We start from the raw sequence: 23,296 nt of genomic DNA, 5'->3' as shown, positions 1-23,296 counted from the left end.
TAGTTTTTACAGATTTCCTGTCAATATAGACGATTTTATGTGAGTGTTAATTTCATTTGTGGATTAGTGATGTGAGAATAAGTGTTCTGCTGCCTTTTTTGTGATCTGAGTTGCTCAGTGAAGGAAGTACTAACAGTGGGATTTTTTTATCATTAGGACAAGAAGAGTTCTACAGTACCCATCCTCACTTTATGACCCAAAGAGCTTTATATCTGGCTGTTTATGATCTCAGCAAAGGACAAGCAGAGGTGGATGCTATGAAGCCGTGGCTTTTTAACATCAAGGTATTAAGCCATAGATATGTACAGAATGGATTGCCACTTTCAGGGGTCTGTTGTTGAACACAAATTATCCACACGTGTTTTTTAGAGAGGGGAATAAAAAGGAAGCTCTTCAGCAAATAAAATGATACATAAGATGAGATGTGCTGAAATACATAATAAATTGCATATGAAAGATTAGCACCATTTTGCACTTGAAATGGTTCACTGATGTGCAGAACAGTTTGCATGTTCTGGCAATATTTTGTGTTGACTGATAAAAATAAGAAAGGGGTGGTATTAAAGGATAACAAGAGTTAAGCACGCTTTTTCATCCACACCGTTGTAAATTCTGGGCAGATCAGAATTTCACTAATTTAAAACTGACTAGATGTTGGTTTGAAATCATGCTTGTAAGTTAATGTTTAGCATCCTGTTAATAGGAATGATCCCAGGACTGTATTGGGAAATTGGTTTCAGAATCTGCCTGTGGATTTTTCTTTTGCTGAAAGTGTTTTGTTTGCCCTGGGTGGAATCACCCCATGTTGAACATTGCTTGTCTTTCAGCTTTCAGTCTGATAGTTAGCCATATCTGGGCTCACATCAAGATTTTACATGCTGTTTGTTAAACTTTTTTTTTTTTTTTTTACTCCTTTTACCTTGAGCAGTGGTGCAGGACAGAGGGTTATGGTCAGTTAAGTGTTGTTGAAGCTGATTTCTGATGTATTCTCTTCTGCTATGCAGTGCTTGCTGGTGTTCCACTGATGCACTGTTCCTATGACAACTGACATAGTACCCTTTGCTTTTCCTCTTTGTTGGGCTCTGTTACTGCTGATACTATTAATCTATAAAGAATGAAATCCAGATCTAAACTACTTTCTTTAAAAAGCGTAATGTTTAGATTTCTGTTTTGATTTAGACTTCTGTCTTTATGTTAAAAAATATGTTTCGTGTTTGTAGGCTGATGCATTTTTATTGCCTTGTCCAGTCAAGACTATTGGATGGGTTTGCAGCTTAAAGTTACTCTGAATATCAAAGGCTTGAAGTAGTGTTTCAGATTTAGATCTATCCACTGCTCAAATGTACTTAAAAGAAGTATATTTAAGAAGAAAGAGGAAGAAACAGTTGCTCTTTTCATTGTATTGGTTGTTTTAACTAAATTGTTCACATTTTATGCACATGTAAAATAAAATCAACATTCACTGTTGAATTAATGGGTTATATGGATCTTGCTGACAGGCTCGAGCTTCAACATCCCCCGTCATTCTGGTTGGCACTCATTTAGATGTTTCTGATGAAAAGCAACATAAGGCCTGCATGAGTAAAATTACTAGAGAGCTGTTAAATAAGCGAGGCTTCCCAGCTATCCAAAATTACCACTTTGTGAATGCTACAGAAGAATCGGATTCCATTATCAGACTTCGGAAAATCATAATAAAGGAGAGTCTTCACTTCAAAGTAAGCTGCATACAGTTTGTAACATTGAAAACATCCTAATTTTAGTGAAGTAAATGTATTTTGAAATGTTTTTAAACACATAATTACATTTTTAGTTTGATAGTATACTCATTGTGACTTCTCTAAAGCATTAGACAGAACGAGTCACCAGTTTTGTATTCATTTCTTTTTCTATCAAAAAATCAACTTAGTAAAAAGCTCAGCTAAGTTTAATTTTCAAACACTAATATCATACACAGAATATTTAATTTAAAATAGGCTGTTCTTTTTTTGTATGAAGAAATCTGGTCAAAAACCGCCTGTTTTTGTTGGTTTGAGATCAAGAAATGAGATTTTGTAATTTCTGAAAGCCCACTAATTCTCCATTTACTGATTTCATTTTACATTGTGTGATACTAATCTTAGAAAGAGGAAAGTGAGTGAAAGCAGGAAAAGAAGACACCATGGTCTGAATGATCTTCCTAAACTGGATAGTCTCACTATCCAGTAAGTAAGACTTTCTGAACTGGAGTACTGATAGTTCTGTTGTCTCCAAAGTCATCACTACCACTCATCATCTGCTGTCTACTTGGCCACAGCATCCAAGTGTGAACAACTGCAAAGAGACTAGCCCAAACATGGAGCTTGTCCACTCAAGACAGAATCCAATGTATAGCAGAAAGAATATATTTGCTTTTATTTTTCTATTTATGCAATATTGATCATGTATTCAGTGTCATAAGATGTTGAAGGGAAAAGGTGATGTTTTATGCTACTAAAGTCAATGTCACAACTCCGTAAGTCACAGCATAGTCAAAATTTCTTCTGAATTACTGCTCTGATGACCTTAAAAAGCAAATGCTGTGTTTACAACTCGCCTCACACTGTTGTGCTACAAAGGAAGGGAAGAGTGCACACTTCTCTTTTTTCTCTCTGAGAAACCACCCGCTCAGCCATATCCATGGTCTGCCTAACTTCATTCCACAGTTCAAGGGATAGTTAACCAGTGCTAAGTGGCAGTGAGGTGGCCTTAATTAATTTTGTTTATAATACATCCAGTAGGCATGAACAGAGCTGGCATTATAAAGGTATATGTACTCTTGTACTCGCCATATGTGTTCAGCACTCAGGAGAAATACTGCTTTTTCAGAACATTTTGCTCTTAGATAACTAAAAATTGTTCCTGTAACACCCACATCTCTTGCGACTATGATTTAAACCAGTATTTGAACTTACACACAAAAGTAAGGTAGCCTGAAGGAACGGAGGTAGTTTCCGTAAATAATGCAGACACTTTGTGAAAGGAGAGTTACAAGGTACCTGCTTAGAAGTTAGTCATAGTGAATTAAGTATTGAACATGGTCATCAAATGCTCTGAGTCTTTGAACTTAAACAAGGTAGTGATTACATTTTTGACAAATAAAAATACCACAGTGCATTGGTATTTATCTTCTTGGAGAAACTTGAGAAGCCAATTTAGAAATGTTGGGAAAATCATTTCCCATTTCCTCCACAAAATGGCTAGCTCAGCCTCCTCAGTGGAGAACGACAAATCTGACTGGTTGCTAGCCAGTACCGAAGGTCAAAACATGTCTCCAGGAAGAAACTCAGTCTACAGGAAACGGGGACAAAGCTCCTGGCTGTGTTTCCATTAAGTCTCACTAGCTCTGCTAGAATTATTCCTTCCCCTCCTCTCATCCACTGACTAGCACTACCAGTTGACTGTGGAGTCTTACTTGAGCTACTACCCTTTTCTCCCTAGCTTGTCTAATGATATCTGGACATTACAGATTACAAGGAGCATTTTTTTTAAATTTATTCTTTTATTTACTTATTGTTCTCTGTTAACCTGAGGCGTGTGGCATCATCTGTTCATATAGTGAACATTTTCCTTTTACTTCAAATCAAAGCTTCTCTTTGTACTTCTCAGATGTCATTTTGTATTTTTCTGTAGATGTACACGCATATAATATGGAAATATTCTCTTTTATGAGTATTAATTTATAGAAAAACATGCAAACTTTAGTTCTGAAAGAATTAGTCCCATCGACATTTCAGAAGCCATGTTATACAATAAATGAGTGTTCTTGTTCCTTATTGCCATTACTATTGAGTGGTTATACCCATCTTACATCCTAGTTGCATTATTGTTTGCACTTCACATGAATAGATTAATATATTTTATACTATCATCCCTAATTATACAGATCCGAGATCAGCCTGTGGTGGGTCAGCTAATTCCTGACAGCTATTTGGAGCTAGAGAAGAGAATTTTGCTGGAACGTAAAAACGTCCCCGTTGAATTTCCTGTGATTGACCAGAAACGATTACTAGAACTGGTACAAGAAAGCCAGTTGCAATTGGATGAAAATGAACTCCCTCATGCGATTCACTTTCTGAATGAATCAGGTAAGATACTACCTTTAATGTATGTTGTTAGCATTTTGTTGCACATCTGCAGCAGACAGGACTTGTATGGATTTTTAAATTTCAGACAAAGTTTTTGTGGAGCTGAAATGCTAACCTTGGGCGATACTACAGTTGAATAATCCAGATATTTATTTCATAAAGGAATTTCATGGTATAAAGGATCACTGCTGTAACAATTCACGTCCTGACTTACTGACATAAAATCAATGACTGTAGTTATTACTCAAATTGCTTATATCAAGTCACATAAGGAAGACAGCCCAGAGTGGGGTGTATAGTTTGTTTAATACAGAGCTTGAAGAATACGTTGCTAATTATAGTGTTCTCCATGCAGGTGTACTGCTTCATTTTCAAGACCCAGCACTACAGCTCAGAGATCTCTATTTTGTAGATCCTAAGTGGCTGTGTAAAATCATGGCACAGGTTAGTCTCTGATTACTTTCTGCATCTACATTCATGAAACTTTTTCCCCTGTTCCAAACAACTGTAACAACTGATTCTTTTTCACAAGTTATTTAGAGTTTTGTGATCTAGTATTTTCTCAGGGCCCAGGTTGATTGACCTGGCTCTTTCTGTTTTTGCGTTCTAGACAAGTGTCTGATTCAGTTGTTCCAACGATTGAGAAACATTTTCAGACTTTTTGATATATATTCATATAACCTAATCTCTGAAACTTTACCTTTCATTCAGTAGAAGAAATGGGATGGCAAAATATGTTTGAGCATACAAACCTGATGGGAGTAAGAGTGAGAAAAGACCTGGAAAGGTCTTTCTTCTGTGCCAGTCTGCATGTGTCAAGTGCTGATCTGAAAAATCACTGTGCTCATAGGTTCTTTTCAGACAATATTTTCACAAATTAACTTACAGAATAATTTTCCATAGAAGATGAAACAGTGGAAGCTACTGAAGAATGTGTGGCAAACTAATGTCTTGGACAGGTTACATGTTTGCACTGCTCTCTTCTTGCTAGCTAGCATTGTGGAAGTGTTTGGTTTCACTGTGATATGGAGTCCTTTTTTCTCTCTAAACAATAGGCTACCAAATATTTCAGGGAACAAAGTTTGTCAGGAAAATGCAGTCTAATGGTGACTCTATACCTCAGGTTGTTTTTCTTTTTTGGAAAGATTCTGACGGTGAAAATGGAAGGCTTTTCTAAGTATCCTAAGGGGATTGTAAAGCGCTCAGATGTGGAAAAGTTCCTTTTAAAGAAGAGCAAGTTTCCCAAGATCTACATGTCACAGTACTTCAAGCTTCTGGAAAAGTTTCAGATTGCTTTGCCATTAGGAGAGGATCAGCTCCTAATCCCAAGCAGGTAAGCAGAGCCCACAAATATGCCACAGAGATCAATCAAAATAAAAACCTCCCATCAGGCTACCTAGCTTAACTGATCACCAGAGCAATTTGGGATATGAAAGCATGATACAGACTTAGTACAGTACATTTTAGTAATTGCTTTTGGAGACATGTTAAACTGATCTTATAGCAGATAAAGCTTACCATTATAAATAATGAAAGGCTTTATGGGAAAAATACTTCTTTTACAGTTATCATGCCCTCCAGCAGAAGATTATAACGTAGCCTTACATTGTGGGCCAACATTACAGATATTTACTGCAAATTGTAACCATGAATTCTTACAGCCTATTTGCTTGGAGTCAGAACAGCTGTCACATTACTTGGAGGTAGAATCTCCTCCAAACAGTCCAATGATTAAATGTGTAAAAAAAAAAAAAGCGTTCTGAATGTGAATGTGGTCTTTTTGGTTTATATGAAGCCAGTAAGTTTCTCTGCTTCAGTTACAGATTTCCCAAACGTGTTTAATAATACTTATTTTTGTAATGAATGAGAGTACTACATAGCTGAATTGATAGGAGTTTATACAATAAACTTCTAAGTGCTGAATAAGTAGATTTTTTCTGAATGCCTGTTGGTTGCCTTATATATATTTCTTTTTTTTTTCACACATTATCTAATGATTGTTAGTGAGGTTGTGATGGGTTTAAACTACAGCAGAACTTTACTTTAGCACAAACAAACAGAATAAGCAAATATACTGTCTGTTCCCTGATTGTTTGAATCATTCAGTAATAAATAATACATTTTATATAGTAAATAATGTATGCCATCAGTCATTTGAATAAAGTAAATCATTAAATGCTGTCTAATGTTTTTATTCTTTCAGTTTGTCTGATCACAGACCGGTTATAGAGCTTCCTCACTGTGAAAATTCAGAAATTATCATCAGGCTCTATGAGATGCCATACTTTCCTATGGGATTTTGGTCCAGGCTGATCAACAGGTTGCTTGAAATATCACCTTACATGCTGTCAGGAAGAGGTACAAATCTTTGACTTCAAAAGCAATAATGAGCATGTTTGCTGTGAACACAAACACCTGTGTGTTAAAGCTCTTATCTGTGATATTGTTTTGCTTTAGCTATTTTCTGGCCACTTCATAAATGTGAGAAAAAGAACAGTGGTCATTTTTGTAATTTAGAAATATCCTGGAGCAATTGGTGCCAGGTCTTCACAGTGATGTGCAAAAGAAAGTGAAGGTGTAAGCAGCCTATTCACATGCCAGAGAGGTAGAGGAACTCCTTGTACTTATGCAATATTGCTGTTTGGTCCTGTATTCTGAAGGGAATACAGGAAAGGATAAGTCATCCACAAAGAAAGACGGGTTTGTCTGTTCTCCCTTTATGAAAATCCGAAAGCTGTGCTTTGGTCAGAAGTGGAGATTTTTCTCTTACTTTTTTTCTACCATTTACATGTTTTGACATGAGATCTATCTCCTGAACTTTGCAGTTTCATTCATCTTTGTTTTTTTAATGTGTGATTTATGAATACTGGTGACAGGTGAAGTATGCAAAATATGCATTGCCAATGTACAAATGTGATTTATAGCTATCTCCTTGGTATAGAATTCCAGTCGCATTCTATATCATGATTGTGTGATAGAAGGAAAATATAAATCACTGAGTTTTTTTTCACACAGGCCTTATGTAATCTATATTTGAAGCCAAGTGTACTTAAGCACTTGGGTAATCCCTACATGCATCACCTGCTGCATTACTTAGCATCTCATGAAATACTTAGTTTATGGATTTGCCTTGTAGAACTGATGACCAGTTGATACGTTTTCAGCTTCTGTGGGGCTGTTCCGACTGCAAAGTTGTAGCACTCAATTTGTTTGTTGTTTGGGTAGGCATAAATGTACAATAATACTACTGATTATTCCAAAATTTTAAAAAATAATACATTCATATTTGAGATCAGATTTTTAATCAAATGTTTTATTTTCTAGCACGAGCTCTTCGTCCTAACAGAATGTATTGGAGACAAGGCATCTACTTGAACTGGTCTCCTGAAGCTTATTGTCTAGTGGAATCAGCAGTATTTGACAACAACCCGGACAGTTTTTTGAAAATTACGGCACCTTCTTGCAGAAAAGGTTAATTATTCCTGAACCTGATTTGTGCTCCAGTTTGATTGCAGCTTGGCATTTTGGTTTGTTGTGCTTTTGCCTTTTGGAATGTAGACTTCAGCTTTGTAATTGTAGCTATAGCAGGTAGAGGCTGTAACTTTCCTCCTTTGTTTTGTTAAAGGTTGCATCCTTCTGGGACAAGTTGTGGATCATATAGATTCTCTCATGGAAGAATGGTTTCCAGGTTTGCTGGATATAGATGTATGTGGTGAAGGGGAGACACTGTTGAAGAAATGGGCTCTGTACAGCTTTGAGGATGGTGAAGAACACCAAAAAATACTACTTGATGACTTGCTTAAAAAAGCTGAAGAAGGTATATATATTTGTGCAATTTGAGCGAGATAGATAAGTTTTACATCCAAGGAATCGATTTTATAATATTTGAATACTTCATGTTATTTAAAAATAATTACAGCATGAGTCAAAAGCAACTTGTTCTTTTTTTTCTCCAAGAGAAAAAAAAAATAACTGTATAACTATATATAATATGGGTCAGTTTGCAGCTGCCTAGTATATTCTTGTATAAATGACAGTAATGAAGAGTTTTTCTGTCATGGTACTGGTAATGCAACTTCATTCATGTAGTCAAACCCAACACGTAATAAAATTGATATTAGATATTTTTGTTAGGACCATGTACAACAGTAATTTAAACGGCAATATTCGTGATGACATAGCGCATAATAAGCAAATTCTTTATTTTTGTAGACAGAAAACTGATCTCTGGGTTAGTTTGGTACTGTGACATAGCAACAGTTGCTGTCATGTTTGATTGGTACACATACAGAACCTTGAAAATATTTAAATATGTCAGATACTGTAGAAATTGAATAGGATAGTTAATTAGTGTTCTGTTGTGTATGTATGCACACACATATATATGGGAATTTCACTTTAGCTATATTCATCGTGTGCACTCACAGAGATTCATGCCTTTTTTCTGCATCTTTCAGTACTGTCTCATTTATTTTTTGCAGGTGACCTCTTAGTAAATCCGGAGCAACCCAGACATACCATCCCAATAGCTCAGATTGCTCCTGATCTGATACTGGCTGATTTGCCTAGAAATATTATGTTGAACAATGATGACCTGGAATTTGACAAAGCTCCTGAATTTCTCTTGGGTAATCATTATTTTGTAGGTTTTTTTAAAAGAGGTTATATAAACAAATCTATTGAAATCAGTTTGGCAACATGGAAACATTGGGAAAAGATATTAGAGATTTCTCCTTATTGAAAATGTATTTTTAAGGTACTCTGAATTTCAGGTTATTGAGTTTTGAATTTTCCATTAACTTTTATACTAGGACACTGCTTTTTATGTGGTTAGATTGCTGTTGATAAAGTTTGACACAGTGGATGATCCACATGTTTTAGAATTGGACCCTTTTGGCAATATTTGAGAAATGGTTGATATCCCTTTGTTTTTAATATTCTTTTCAATTTTATCTTTGAAAAGGTGATGGTGGCTTTGGATCTGTGTACCGTGCATCCTATGGCGGAGAAGAAGTTGCAGTAAAGATTTTCAATAAACATACTTCCCTCAGGCTTCTAAGACAAGTAAGAAAAGTTGCTTTTTCTGCTGTAATGCTGCTTGTGGAATATCACCAGCCCTAGAGCTGGTGAAGAGCTTAAAAACTTAAGTATTGTGCAATGCTTTACTTCAAAACATTTCATAGTTCACCTCAGAGCTACAGAGGTTATGCTACTTGTAGTGTTTCATCTGATTTTACAATTTACAGGAGCTTGCAGTGCTTTGTCACCTCCATCACCCCAGTTTAGTGTCTTTGCTGGCTGCTGCAGTCCGTCCCCGAATGCTGGTGATGGAATTGGCCCTTAAAGGATCTCTTGATCGCTTGCTTCAACAAGACAAAGCAAGTTTAACTAGAACACTTCAGCACAGGATAGCTCTACATGTAGCTGATGGCTTAAGGTAAATGTGACTGGTATAGAAAACAAGATTTTGTTACCTGTTGTGTTTTTTTTTGCGTTAACAAGTGGTGCCTATATAAGTAGAGAAGTAGCAAAAACGCTGCTTGGAATTTGAAAAGTGGCTGCTGATTCCTTGTAAAAGTGTCAAATAAAAGAGTTTACTGTGTTTTTAAAGTTCTGCAAGTCCGTGAATGTCTTCAGGAGCTATCACAGTGTGACTATAGAGCCACAAAATCTTCAGAGGAGCTCAGGGACAAATGAACCTTCAGCTTGAAATTCAGTTATCGAACAGCCAGTGACACTTCAGATAAGAGCTGGCACTAAAATTGCAGTGTATGAGTGCTGGTAAATAGTATGTCAGAACAATTCTGAAGTCATTATTCAGTAAGGCAGTATCATGTTGTTAATATGTGGCTTGTTACCCAGTATATAACACTTGAAAGCACAATTTACTGTTGTGGGAATAGAGTATTTACCACTTGTGTGCACATGCATCCCTTAATTATGAGTGCTTTTAATAAATACCTTTTTGCTTAACAGGTACCTGCATTCAGCAATGATCATTTACCGTGATTTAAAGCCTCACAATGTGTTGCTCTTTACCCTATATCCCAATTCAGCTGTCATTGCAAAAATAGCTGACTATGGCATCGCCCAGTATTGTTGCCGAATGGGAATAAAAACCTCTGAAGGCACACCAGGTAGGGAAAAATGCTTTGTTCTACATTGTGTCAAAAAAAAAAAAAGTAGCTAATACTTTTTTGAGTTAGTGTATAAGAAGTAACTCCAATGTATGCTTCAGTTGAAATCCTAAAATGTAGTCGTAATCATATTATACATTGTGATGCCAAATTAATACCCCTAGGCCTTTCTTCCTATTCGTGCTTTAACCCCTTTTAGAAGAATTGAGAAGTATACTGAGGGGCTAAAAGGAGAACAAATTGAATTACATGCACTAATTTTGATTTTTTTTCCCTGTCTTGTTTTAGTATGGTTATTGTGGTAGTGAAATTAAACTGCTGAAAGTGTTTGTTGTTTTAATTTTCAGTAATGCATAGGTAGGTCTTTTTTTTTAAAGGCAATGAATACTTGCACTGTTCCCCGACCTGAGAGAAAACTTGTTAGTATCCATTTTAAAGCACTACACACTTCTTGAACTTCACAGAGAGCCTTTAGGTCTTTGAAATTGTGTGTAAGCGTGTGACTACAGGTGTTAAATATTAGGCCTTCAGTAAAGACTGTAGAATTGTGTAGAATTGTTCTTCATTTTCAGTATTCATTTATAAATGAATTATTTATGTGTAATGGTGCAGGAGCTTTGTAACTAACGTACTGTACCCTTCCTTTGCACTGATTGCTGATATTTTTGGTAGTCTGCCACATGCCCAGAAGTAGTGTGCCATTTTTGGTTCACTTCCTGTGATATTTTCATCAGTAAGTGGTTATTCTTAAAAGGATAAAGATGGCTTCAGCTTGGTATGAATCATAATAACTATTAATGATTTATTTGCAGGATTTCGAGCACCAGAAGTTGCCAGAGGAAATGTTATTTACAATCAGCAAGCTGATGTTTATTCATTTGGCTTGCTCCTGTATGACATTTTAACAGGAGGAGGTAGAATAATGGAAGGCCTGAAGTTTCCAAATGAGTTTGATGAGTTAGCAATACAAGGAAAGTTACCAGGTATGCCTTGTTTCTTCCAGTTTTAACATGAAAGCGGACAATTTGTCCTGCCTCCTCTAAAAATAGCACCTTGTGTTTTGTGTTGTAATCTGACAGTGATCAGGGGAAGAGGCTAAATAATAGCAATTTTTAGAAACTTTTAATTTCACACAGTCTTCAAATTGTGAGAAATAGGCATCTATTCATCATTATGTTGGTTATAATTTCAAGGGAACAAGCTGGTTCATTTTATAAAGAAGTAGAGATTTTGTGTACTTGGGATTTTGTCCCAAATGAATATTGTCCTAAAATGAATATTGCTGGAAGTACCTTCTAAGACAATGTCTGGCCTTGACCCTTGTGTATTGCTTTGATTATGCTTATCATGTACCAAATTTATAAAAAAAAAAAAAAAAAAAAAGCTGCTTTTAATTAAAAAGACTGTAGCCCTGTGACTCGCATTATCCTGTAATGGCAGATGAGCAATTTCAAGCTGATCATACTGACATTTTACCTAAGACTATAGTATTTCTTAGAGCAGCTTCATAAGAAGGTAGATAAATTCTTAAAATACAGAGAAAGTTATTCAGAACTTACAGTTCTCCATTATGGTAAACATTGGCTAAGAAGTTGTGTGAATTCACATTTTAGATCCTGTCAAAGAATATGGGTGTGCCCCCTGGCCTAAAGTTGAAAATTTGATTAAAAAGTGCTTGAAGGAAAATCCTCAGGAACGACCAACATCTTCCCAGGTACTGCTTAGTGTATTTATTAGTATTTTTGTCATAAATGATACCGTGAACTTATTGTGCTTTCTAAAAAGAAATGGCAAGATTATATTAGTAAAGGCATGGTGTTTTTTCTGTTGTTTTCTTTTTCTGGAGCAGAAACAGCCATGGAATATTGCCTGGATTTGCTATCCAGAATAAATGTTTCCATTCACATTTCCCAACCATTTATTGGTAACCTTCTGTTTTTCTCTGTGTGATGGTATGCAGTGATGGTATTGAAACAGAATGCAGATCACTTTGTGTTTTTTACTAGAGTTATGCAGAAAGGACTTTTTTGTGTATCAGTGAAGCTACCTTACACTGTTCCATGCACATGAGAGGAGGAACAGTGGGGTGGATGTGAAACCTACTGGTATCACACATCATACTACTCTTTGCATTGGGTGAAATTTTGAAATCTGCCTTAATCCCAGTGATTTCTGGAAATTTTAATTGAAAAATAAGAAGAGTGAACTTAAAATTGCTCAGTGAACGAAAGTGATATACAAGTTTGCAGATCTGCTGAGAACCTGTGCTGGTATTCCATAAAACATTGGTATCCATTCCTTGTCATAAATGTATCACTGTAAAAGCCATTTTTATTACCATGAATGTTTTGTGGCTTTCTTTGCAGGTGTATGAGATTTTGAATTCTGCAGAGCTTATCTGTTTGATGAGGTACGTTTCAATACCCAGCACTTCCACAGCAGAGTGCATGGTAGCTGCCAATCAAAGCTGCAAGAAGGCAGGAGTCTGGATAGGCAATGGGAACACAGAAAAAGCACAACTCTCATTTGTGAACCTAAATACAGATGGACATACTTGTGAGGTATGTGTGGAACTTGTCATTTATTCTAAATTTTTCACACCCAGATGTATTTCAGAAGAATAAACTGTATCTGAACAGTAGGATATTGCTTTGGAAAGCTCAGCTTTGGGAGACTTTTTGAGAGAACAAAGATTACTTATGTGTCAGTCTTCCTTCTCTTCCTGCTGTCCAGCCTGAAATTTTGACTAACACTTTGTCTTTCCACTACTGTGGTTCTTCCTTACACTCAGATAGAAGCTGTTTCTGGCATGGAGGCTAGGACAAGAAATAATAGTTATACAACCCTTTGTATCTCTGCCTCCCGTAACAATCCAGCTAGTCTCTTATCAGTTCTCTTCCTGTGGATGCCACCTCCTTCTCCCACTGCAGGCAGGTTTGCTTGTTGTTCATCCCAGTCCTGGGCCATCAGAAAAGGGAAAGTTTTACTCAGGCTTGAAGTGCTGTGATGTAACGTGTTTCTCTTTGGCTGCCAGAGCTGAGTATGACTCAACATCAAAGCTATTTAAATTGTATTTCCACAGAGTATCTGCCATCTGTTGACCATGATACATTTGAATTAGTGGATTTGGTTTAAATTTTATGGCTTGTTTTTCTAAAACTAAAATGGAAAAAAGGTTTTTAGACCAGTAGTTTTACTGTTAGCAATTAAACTGAACCTATACTGTGTAGTTCCATTTGCTTAATGCTCTGACGGCTTTGAGACCTTCATTAAAATAGATAAATTTTTTTTATAGTATTCATCTTAAAGATTTTCCAGTGTACTGTTTGAGGGGCCCTTCACAGCATGCTGAAGATAGATGGTACCTCTGAAGATAAGTTCTGCTTATCAGGGATTAGATTTCATGGAGAAGATCTTCATGGGAAGATCCAAGGCCCAGGGTCTTCCCCAGTACAAGACTGTAGTTTGTTTTTATTACCAGCTATTTGCTAGTATTTACCATTGTTGAAAATATAACCATATCACTGGGGTTTTTTTGTTTGTTTGTTTGCTTTGTTTCTGATTCAGGATATTGCAGACAGTAAAATTTTAAGTTTGGCTTTAGTGACCCTTACTACTGAGAAAGAAAACTGGATTGTAGCAGGAACCCAGTCTGGTTCTCTGTGGGCAGTTAACACAGAAGATGAAACAAGAAGGCATCGTCTGCAGAAAATGTCAGATTCTATCACCTGTTTATACTGTAATTCCCTTTCAAAGCAAAGGTATGCATGATTTTTAAATATTTTGGGTTACGCTTTGAAAATACCACTAACGGGGATGTGCAGAAAATAACAGCTGTACATTCATGCAGACAACTTTCTTCACACAGCTGGTTATTTTGCTTATGTTTTCATTTAGTTTTGCACCCAAGGTAGCTGGAGACTCTACTCCTGACCACAGCTGGTTGTTTTTGCTCTTAGTGTTCAGTGAAACTCTTGAAATAGCAGAGTACAAATTTAATTTTTTCTTACCTGATCAGGGCATTTCTGGAATTAATTATTTTATTTTATTTCAGCAAACAGAAGAATTTCTTTCTGGTTGGCACAGCTGATGGCAAACTGGCAGTGTTTGAAGACAGAGCAGTAAAGGTAGAATTGTTCTTTGCTGTCCATTCTACAAAAAACTATCAGCAATATGGATACAGCTACTGGCAGTGGCTTTATTTCATACATCTTATTATTTGTAAATTACATCTCTAAAATTAAAAATCATTTTCTGTGCAGTCTTAGAGGAAATGCATATGTTTTACAATAAATGTGTTAACAACAGACTTAAGAGGGGGAAATAATTTATAATGAGAAAATAAGTCTTTGACAGGCGTGGCTAGAGGGTGACAGTAATGGCTACTATTTAACAGATATTCTTTTATAGAATATATATAATATTCTAACAGAATCTCCTTTATTTATTGCTGCTATAGCTCCTTTTTCCTTTCAGTCACACAACTCTGTAGAACAAATATCTGCAAAAAATACATTTATTGTTTAGGTTCCCTCTAGGTCAGAGTTCTGCTCCCAGAACAAAGAAATGCCAGTAGCTGTTTGTATCAACTGGTTCCTGAGGGTTAGCTCCTGACCATATGTACCTTAGAGCAGTTACACAGTTGCAATCCATTGCAGAACTAGGATATAGTCTAGTGTGGGATGTCTTTAGGATATTGATGTGACTTTCTTCTCAGTTCTTGAACTGGGCCTCTGGTTGCAAAAAGTAGGAGTCTGAGCTCCATCCAGTTTCTGCTCACACAGCCTGTTTTTTTGGGGGCGTTTATAATGATAGTACAGTGCTTCTTGGTCCCTAACATTCTCGAAAGAGACCACAATAGTTCAGAAAATCTAGCTGTGTAAGTATTCTGCAGGTTGTGTGGCCTTGTTTTAACAGTTTCTACTTCATATGTCTGCATACTCCTTGTTTCTAATGGAGAGTCTATTTCTTTTTGCAGTGTAAGGGCGCAACACCTTTGAAGATACTAACTATAGGAAATGTTAACACACCACTAATGTGCTTAAATGAATCCTCACACTTATCTGAAAAAAATATAATCTGGGGAGGCTGTGGAACAAAGCTCATAGCCTTATCTAGTGATTTCTCTGTCCAAAAGCTGATTGAAACAAAAACAAGTCAACTGTAAGTTTATTTTTATGTAATGCTACTTGGCTCTTTTCTTGTTTTTATTAAAGATTTCTAACAGTAATTTTATATAATATCTTGTTCTAGAGTTGTTTTTTTTTTAATTTTGTTTCCATTATTTTCCTTCCATAATACTGATGAACTATAATGTGCATTAAAATAAGAGCACTGAGTAATGTTTGAAATATTCATGACTGCTTTTAAAGAAGGGATGTGCCTTTTTACTATATAAAGGATTTATGAAGTCAGTATAATGAAGTCAGAAAATGTATAAATGCTACTGCTCAGTTTTTCTCCCTTGATGACATTTGTCCAAGCTCTGGTTACTTTATTAAGAGCTACACGTGCATGCTTTGCACAGCATTTGTCGTTACGTGTTTGCTTGCACAGTATGTGTGCACATCTTTGCTGACCTCATTATATAGAAATCAGAGACTGAAGTGTTTGGAACACTTCCTGTAATTCATACCTGGGTAAATCCTGCTCTGAAGTTAAGGGGAGTTTTTCCTGAGCAGGTGATACAGTGTTTGATTTTATACTCATAGAGGTCATTATTTCAGGAAATGAATCTGCTTTGGAAAATAACAAGTTAATATAAAGCAAGAAACTAAAGCTTCAGTAAAATTCAGTTCAGTGGCAAGATGAAAAGCTAATGCTATTAAATTGCAGAGCCAGTAGTACTTTGATATGTACAGGCACAGATCTGGCAGGAGAGACACATTCAGATGTAGAGAAAACCAGACAAAACGGCTGTCAGCTGCAGTGAAACGAGCAGAGCAAGATGAGCTAAATCTCACTGCTGCTTTTTAGGCTTAGTCATCTTTGTCGAGTGACCCCTTACGGTCCTGTGGGCCCTGTAGGAACTGTCGGGTGTCTGCAGACACCAAAAGGTGGGGTTTGCCCTGCTGTGATGTGAGTGTGTGTGATCTGAGCAGATAGATGGGAAAGATTTCTGAGCAGACTTGGGGCATCGATACATCTCCGGGGATAACGTAACTCCAGCTCCACTACTGTGAAAATTCAGGTCAAACTGCAGGAAGATCACAGCAAACCTTCTCAGTTGTATCCTAGCCCACATAGGTGTCTCAAGGCTGAATCTCTTAACAGTTACAGAGAACCTCACTCATAATATTCAAGTTTTTTCTACTGGATATTGCCTGGGATTCTAACTGGAGTTCTTCTCCCTTCTAGGTTCTGCCATAAGGCTTACAGTGATGCAAACATAATTTCAATAGCAGTAGATAAATCCATCTACTTGGCGAAGAAAAACAGTCATTTTGTGGAAATCTGGGACAAGAAGACAGAGAAGCTTTCTGAACTCATTGACTGTGCACATTTCCTTAAGTAAGTATCCTGTTTCAGATTGCTGACCTGATGCACGGAGAGCTGGCTAACAGATCGCCTTCCCTAGCACAGCACCTCAGCCCTCTGGGGAGAGGGAGATAAGAGACCTGCCCAGCTCTTTGGGCAAATGCGGAATTCCTCTCTTCTGGCCCAGAACTTCAAAACATCCCGTGCAGAATCTCAGTTCTTTAAGACCCTTACTGTATTTCACAGTTTGGGATTATGAGAGGATTCATTAAATAAAGAAGAAAGTATTTTGCTGGCCTTACCTGATGCGATAAGGTACTGCTGCTTTTGCATCCAGTTACTTCCTGCATCCCCTGATTAAGAATGCCTCATCTCTGCATCAGAGTTTTAGTAACAGTGACAGTGATTTACATTTAAATTGTTCTTCCTTCATGTGCTACGTCCATTTCATTTTTATGGTGAAGCTAGGAGCAGCTCTAGCTGTGCTCCTCCCACTTGGCAGTGACATTATTCTCCTGCATACTGGGAGAAAACAGAGAAATGTACCTGTCTACTATTTAAAGGTCTTTCCAAGCATGCCAGCAAGTCTTAGAAGTCCAATAGTTTTCATCCCAGATTCTCTAAAGTAAGACAACTTATTTGCATGATTTTTTTTGCACTTTGTCATGATGAATGATCATTTAAAAGGCTGGTATTGCGGGAGTCATTTTAGCAGCTGTTGAATAGTGTGTCACCAAAACTTAATGCAAGTTCTCTCCATGCTTTTAGGGAGGAAGTAGAAAAACTAGATAAAGAACTAAAACAGAAAGTTGCTTATTCTGGAAGAGTGAAGACAATTTGCCTGCAGAAAAACACTGCGCTGTGGATAGGGACAGGAGGAGGACATATTCTGCTGCTCGATTTATCAACGCGTCGCCCTGTACGAGTTATAGATAAATTTTGTGATTCTGTTCGAGTCATGCTAACAGCTCAGCTAGGTAAGTAAAGCCATTGGTGAAATCAGCGCCAAGTTTAGGATTGCTGGCTTCTGTTTGACACGGTGTGCCAGGCACAGATTAGCATTTTCCACATCCTGTTCCTTCATTCTATTCTACTGCTGTCATCTCCCCTCAGTGTCAGACAGGCCAGTGTTAGCTGAACACCAGCAGCCTGTCCTAGCCGTGCCCACGTAAAACAACAGCTCTTCTCTGGCTCCTCACTGATCAGCACGTGATTGCTCCCCACCCTCACCTCGTGCAATGCTTCAGCACAGCTCTCACTGTCCTCTGTCTGATAGTCTTTATCTTGACCTGTGTCTGCCTGTGTTCTTTCTCCATCTTGTTTTATGCTTTTGGCTTCTCTCTCCATGGAGCTCGCTAGGTTTGAATTATTTTTCCTTAATTGCTAATTTTCTAGTCTTCTCCCAGCCTTATTCAGGAAAAATAGAACCACAGAATTATTTAAGTTGGAAAAGACCTTCAAGATCACCAGGTCCAACCACCAGCCTGACCTACCAAGTCCCGTCACTAAACCTGTCCCTTAGAGACGTGTCCACAGGTCTCTTGAATACCTCCAGGGATGGGGACTCCACCACTTCCCTGGGCAGCCCAGTCCAGTGCTTGATCACCTTCTCCATGAAGAAATTTTTCATAATGCCCAATCTAAACCTCCCCTGGTGCAATTTCAGACCATTTCCTTACATCCTATCACTTGTCACCTGAGAAAAGAGACAGACATCCTCCTTGCTGCAACCTCCCAGGGAAGTTGTGGAGTGAAATGAGGTCTCCCCTGAGCCTCCTCTTCTCCAGAATAAACAACCCCAGTTACCTCGGTCACTCCTTATGAGACTTGTTCTCTAGTCTCTAGTCTGGATGGTTTTCTCATTACCATTGTAAACCAAATTTGGGGGCTGCTTTTGCCTTTTTGGCACCAGGAGTGTCTGTAGACTAGCTCACGGTGCTGACAGTCAAAAACCCCTCCATCTTCCCGTGATTTGCTTCTGCCCGAGACAGCAAGTTTGTGGAGTCTGTTCAACCCCACGCTGTTGGAGTGCCAGCTGTAGAGCCCGGCTGCCCACGCATAGCACTTTGAGTCCTTCTGGTCCTGATAGCTGCAGTGTTAGTGCTGTAAAGGGACTGTTTTGTTTTCTAGTATTTTGTAAAGAATAGTTACTTCGAAAATAAGATTTCTGCCTCACATTATTGTCACTGATAGGCAAAATGTGTTGGATAAAATAATAGAGAGTGACTTAGAAAGGCGTGAGTCTCATAGCCTCAGTTTCCAGCCAACACAGCATTTTTAATCAAAATGTTTTATACAGAAAAGTTAGTGCTCCCTGAGAAATAGATGAGTTGTGTTTGCACAGAACTCACGGATGGCAAGTGAGACTGATGCATGCAGTTTGATGTGTGCATCGTCTTTTGATCATTTTCTCCCGGCAATTATTTATAAGGGTTGGGTTTTTTTCCTAAATTTGGGCTTTGGTTCCACTGGTATATTCACAGAATTACTGAAAATGGCACAGAGGCTGCTGAACACGTCTTTAGTAGTAACACACTGCATCTCTGAGGGGAGAGAAGATAGTGGGAAATATTTTTGCATTAAAAAGTTTCAGTTTGAGATTAAAACATATAACGTCAATCAAATGTAAATGCTTTAGGGAAAAGAGATTACTGATAAAACTGATGTCTCAAAATCTGGCAGTTTGTGTATGAATATATGAATATAATGTCTTTTTCTAATTCTCTCACCTAACAGTTGACATATAATCGACAAGACATCATATGTAGAGAATCATTAACGCGTAAATACATGTAGTTCATTCTGCAAGGGGAAAGGCAGAGCTTTCAAAGCAAGGGCCCTACTCTGAATAAGAAACATTGCACTTGAGTTCCAATCCATTTGGTACAGAGCTAGAGCTGGTTGCAGAAAAAAAGGTAAAGCAATGAAACATCTGATCAGGAAGGATGCACGGGGTTCCCACCAGGCCTCTGTGATCCATCCACTTGTGTCTTCCCACTCTGTTTTTTTGTGTTATTTGGGATTTACCTCATTATGTTTCTACATCCCTGCTAACTCTCCTTCCCTACCTACGTGCCGTGGTTACTGCAGAACACTTTTAATTAGTTTGTACCACACTTGGTTGTTTTATTTGTTTGTTTTTTATAACCAGACTGACTGCTGGCACTTTCTGCTGTGCACTGGGACTCCGTTCGCAACCTATCCCTTCGCTGTGACATCTGTTTTCCATGACTCTGCTACCTCTGCATGTGGTAAATAATAGGGTGCTTTGTTCTCTGGCTTGTTCAACAGACTGGCCGGCTGATCCCGTGCTTACAGCTTTGAACTCTGGCAAACCCCTGCATTAAATGGAGACGTGAACTGTATTGTTTTTGTGTCCTTTTTTTCATGGTTAATGACTATGAATAAAGATAAAAACTCCGGTTTTTATCCTGTTAATGGCATCATGTAAGCTACTCTTTCTTCCTTAAATTACCAAGTTCCCGTTACAATTAAAATGTGACATTTTGTTTCTTTGAAAAAGGGAGTCTGAAGAATGTGGTGCTGGTTTTGGGATACTGGTATAAGAGTGACACCGAAGATGACAAATCTCACAAAGGTACCTCAACTGTCTTTTATTAATTTAGATTATTAGTGGAGTAGACACTATTGTGCTTGACTACCCACTGAGATATGTTTGGAGAGGTGGTGATTAGCAAAATATTGTCACTAGTTTTTGTAGTCTGTTGCATTTCTGGGCTCCATACAAGCTAACAGGAACTTCCAAAAATGGATCGGATGAAGCTACTCTTTGAAGGGCATGTAATTTGGTGGAAAACTGTATTTAAAGAGTAATAGCCCTTGTCTAATGGGAGAATGCATCGGATGGATTTCCAGAGGGGTTTGTGCTAAACCAGGAATGCTCAGTGTTTTCATGAGTGATGTGGAGGAAGGAAAGGTGAATGTGCTTTTCAGACAACACTCAGCTAAGAGAAGCCACGCTGGAGGACAGGATTAGCATTTGAAATAACCTTGACAAATAGAATAAATGGTCCCAAAGGAAATAGCATACAGTTCCCTAAGGACAGATGCGAGACCTTTTGCTTAATTAGGAGTGATCCGTTGTACCATCATGAGGAAATGGCCAGCTTAAACAGCAATGCTGCAGCAAAAGGTTTATAATTGATCACTGGCTGAACATGAGGTAACAGCATCATGTTCCTGTGGAAGAGGCAAACACCTTCTCACACCAGTAGAAAAGTGGCTTCTCTAAGATGTGTGAATTCCTGTGCTCTGCTGAGCTCTGGTGAAGCCTCTGTGGGAGGAGCATTTCCATCTGGGACACTGCCGAATGATCTGAACTGCTAGGAACAGCCCAGAGGAGTGAAATGCAGCCTGTGGGGAAATACTGAAGACAAAGTGGTTAATATAAAGAAAGCATAGAAAGGACGTGATGATAGGCTCCAAATATGTAAATAAAGGGGAAGGGAATAAATACTTCAACACATTCCCTGTGGGTAGGATAAAAGCTAAGCAGTTTCTGTTACAATAAGGGAGATTTAGTTCAGGCATCAGGAAGAGCTTCCTGACAATTAGGATGAGGAAGTGTTGGAATAGGAAGATATGAAATCACCATCTTTGTGTGTTTTTTTCATAGTGCAGTTACATTTGATGCTCTGATGGATGCTCTTTTTCACATTTCTTTGATCCCAATTTCTGAGTTTCTTGATAATATGGCAGTAATAGTAAAAAGTTAAAGGTGGCAAGCGTAGGTGAGCCGACTGGACTAAAATAAGAACCAGACTTACAGCTGTGTTTTTTACATTATGATAGTTCCTGATTGTTACCATAAGAGCACCTATTGCCTTTTTAGCTTTCTAATTGTATTTGAGAATGCCATAAATTATACAAAGAGTAATCAGACTCTCAGGAACCTTCAGGACCTTAGTTTATGAGTCCCTGCTCATGTAAGTGTTCTCCATTTTTCATTAAACATAATGTTTTTCCAGGAGCAGAGTTGTTTGCTTGAGTGGAGATTGAAGAAGTGACCTTTTTTCAGTATACTTACTACCTTATGAAATCAATTTTCATTTCTGGTTTGTAGTGAATGGGTTTTGAGTCTTGTAAGCATTTAGGGTATATCTGCTCTGGAAAATAAAGATGAAATTTTATGCAGGCACCTCACTACTAGCATTGGCTGCAGCTCAGGTAAACACCGTATGGTCTACAGGCACCAGAAATGTTTTTTTGAGGTGCTTTTAAATGGTTTGGGAAGTGGAATCCAAACTACTGTGCAAGTAGAAATGGCTTGTAACCCGTATCTTCATCACCTCACACATACGGTGTCACACAACTTGGCCTCCAGGTCCTAAACACTATGCCTCTGAGAGGCAATTTATGAGTAATTAAAAAAAAAAAAAAAAAAAAAAGCAGATAAGCAAAACCGCTTCTAATTATGCAATAATAATTCTCACTGTTACCATTTTCTTTTTCTTTTTCTTTTTTTTTTTTCAGAATTACAATCCTGTTTGTCAGTGTGGGACATTAACCTCCCCCACGAAGTGCAAAACCTGAAAAAACATGTAGAAATGAGACAGGAGCTAGCAGAAAAAATGAAGAGCTTTCCTTTGGACTGAAAAAAAAAACCACCCTGCAAGTGCTATTCCCTTTTCTAGACTGCTATCCTAACTCACTGTGCAATATTTACTGCTTCTTGTTGCTGGGCTTTTTAACCCAAAACCAGGAAAAAAAAGTGCCATGGGACAAGATCTTCCCAAATCATGGTATACCAAGCAGAAAGAAGGTTGTTAGTTTGTAGTATTTCAAAGGACAGAAAATCGTTGAGAAATTAAGAAACTGAAGTGTTCTCACGTGTCTGTTTACTTGTTAAATCCTGTTCTGAGCAACTCTGGCTCAGCTTCAGGATAACTTTGTTCATCCGGTTTTTGATCCCTGTCAAACTGGTAATAAGCCAGGAGCCTGGAAATGGCTCTTGTTTACTTTATTATCTCTGTTGAGTTGATGCTGTAATAAGGAGCAAAATCTAAGCCTCTGTGTGCTTATTGCCGTTTGCATGTGTGAGTTTTCTCTGATGATTCATATTTTCTTAGCAAGTCAGAGCTCATGACCTTGGGCCTGTGAAAGAAAACATTCTGTTTTATATAAAGAGCAGTGTTTGAGGGAACGTGTCGTGGCTGCATTACTGCTGCTGAAAACAGCGGGCAGAAGTGAGGCATTGCTGAACAGTAATGAATAATTCCATGAATAATTGACATTTTTCATTGTGATCAGGAAAAAAAAAATTATGCTAAAATAATAAAATAATAAATAATAATAGTATTTAATAATAATAATAATAAAAAATCTCAGAATTCAGCATTTAAATACATTAGAGATACAGACCAGCTTCTGCAAGGTGGAGTCCTCTTGCAGTGCTGCAGTCTGCCCTGTTCCAAGATGCAGTCACAGCTCCGAGCATTACCAGTCGTCTGTGTCTGTTGTACAGGTGTAAAAGCCGAGAGAAAACAGACAGCGAAAACTCTTGATCTAAATGCTGCTGCAACTCGTACCACGAAGAAAGAAGCACGCTGCTGCATC

The 23,296-nt window shown here is 37.8% G+C and overlaps 1 protein-coding gene across 1 annotated transcript in view; it reads left to right on the top strand.

Annotated features, from left to right (window-relative positions):
- LRRK2 (leucine rich repeat kinase 2) overlaps positions 1–23,027 on the top strand; it is a 68,131-nt gene extending 45,104 nt beyond the window's left edge. Inside the window, exons 30-51 of the mRNA XM_032192957.1 lie at positions 157–284; positions 1,500–1,718; positions 3,905–4,106; positions 4,462–4,550; positions 5,252–5,439; positions 6,310–6,464; positions 7,431–7,577; positions 7,732–7,923; positions 8,588–8,734; positions 9,070–9,170; positions 9,353–9,543; positions 10,083–10,243; positions 11,056–11,226; positions 11,857–11,957; positions 12,610–12,804; positions 13,811–14,004; positions 14,298–14,370; positions 15,222–15,406; positions 16,601–16,753; positions 17,489–17,697; positions 20,244–20,318; positions 22,214–23,027. Of these exons, the coding sequence (XP_032048848.1) occupies positions 157–284; positions 1,500–1,718; positions 3,905–4,106; positions 4,462–4,550; positions 5,252–5,439; positions 6,310–6,464; positions 7,431–7,577; positions 7,732–7,923; positions 8,588–8,734; positions 9,070–9,170; positions 9,353–9,543; positions 10,083–10,243; positions 11,056–11,226; positions 11,857–11,957; positions 12,610–12,804; positions 13,811–14,004; positions 14,298–14,370; positions 15,222–15,406; positions 16,601–16,753; positions 17,489–17,697; positions 20,244–20,318; positions 22,214–22,335 (3,398 nt within the window). The 3' untranslated portion in view covers positions 22,336–23,027. The remainder of the gene's footprint in view (positions 1–156; positions 285–1,499; positions 1,719–3,904; positions 4,107–4,461; positions 4,551–5,251; positions 5,440–6,309; positions 6,465–7,430; positions 7,578–7,731; positions 7,924–8,587; positions 8,735–9,069; positions 9,171–9,352; positions 9,544–10,082; positions 10,244–11,055; positions 11,227–11,856; positions 11,958–12,609; positions 12,805–13,810; positions 14,005–14,297; positions 14,371–15,221; positions 15,407–16,600; positions 16,754–17,488; positions 17,698–20,243; positions 20,319–22,213) is intronic.
- Positions 23,028–23,296: the final 269 nt, after the last annotated feature.

Source organism: Aythya fuligula, chromosome 1, assembly GCF_009819795.1.
Source record: "Aythya fuligula isolate bAytFul2 chromosome 1, bAytFul2.pri, whole genome shotgun sequence".
Taxonomy (NCBI): domain Eukaryota; kingdom Metazoa; phylum Chordata; class Aves; order Anseriformes; family Anatidae; genus Aythya; species Aythya fuligula.
This window is presented reverse-complemented; position numbering and strand designations above follow the sequence as displayed.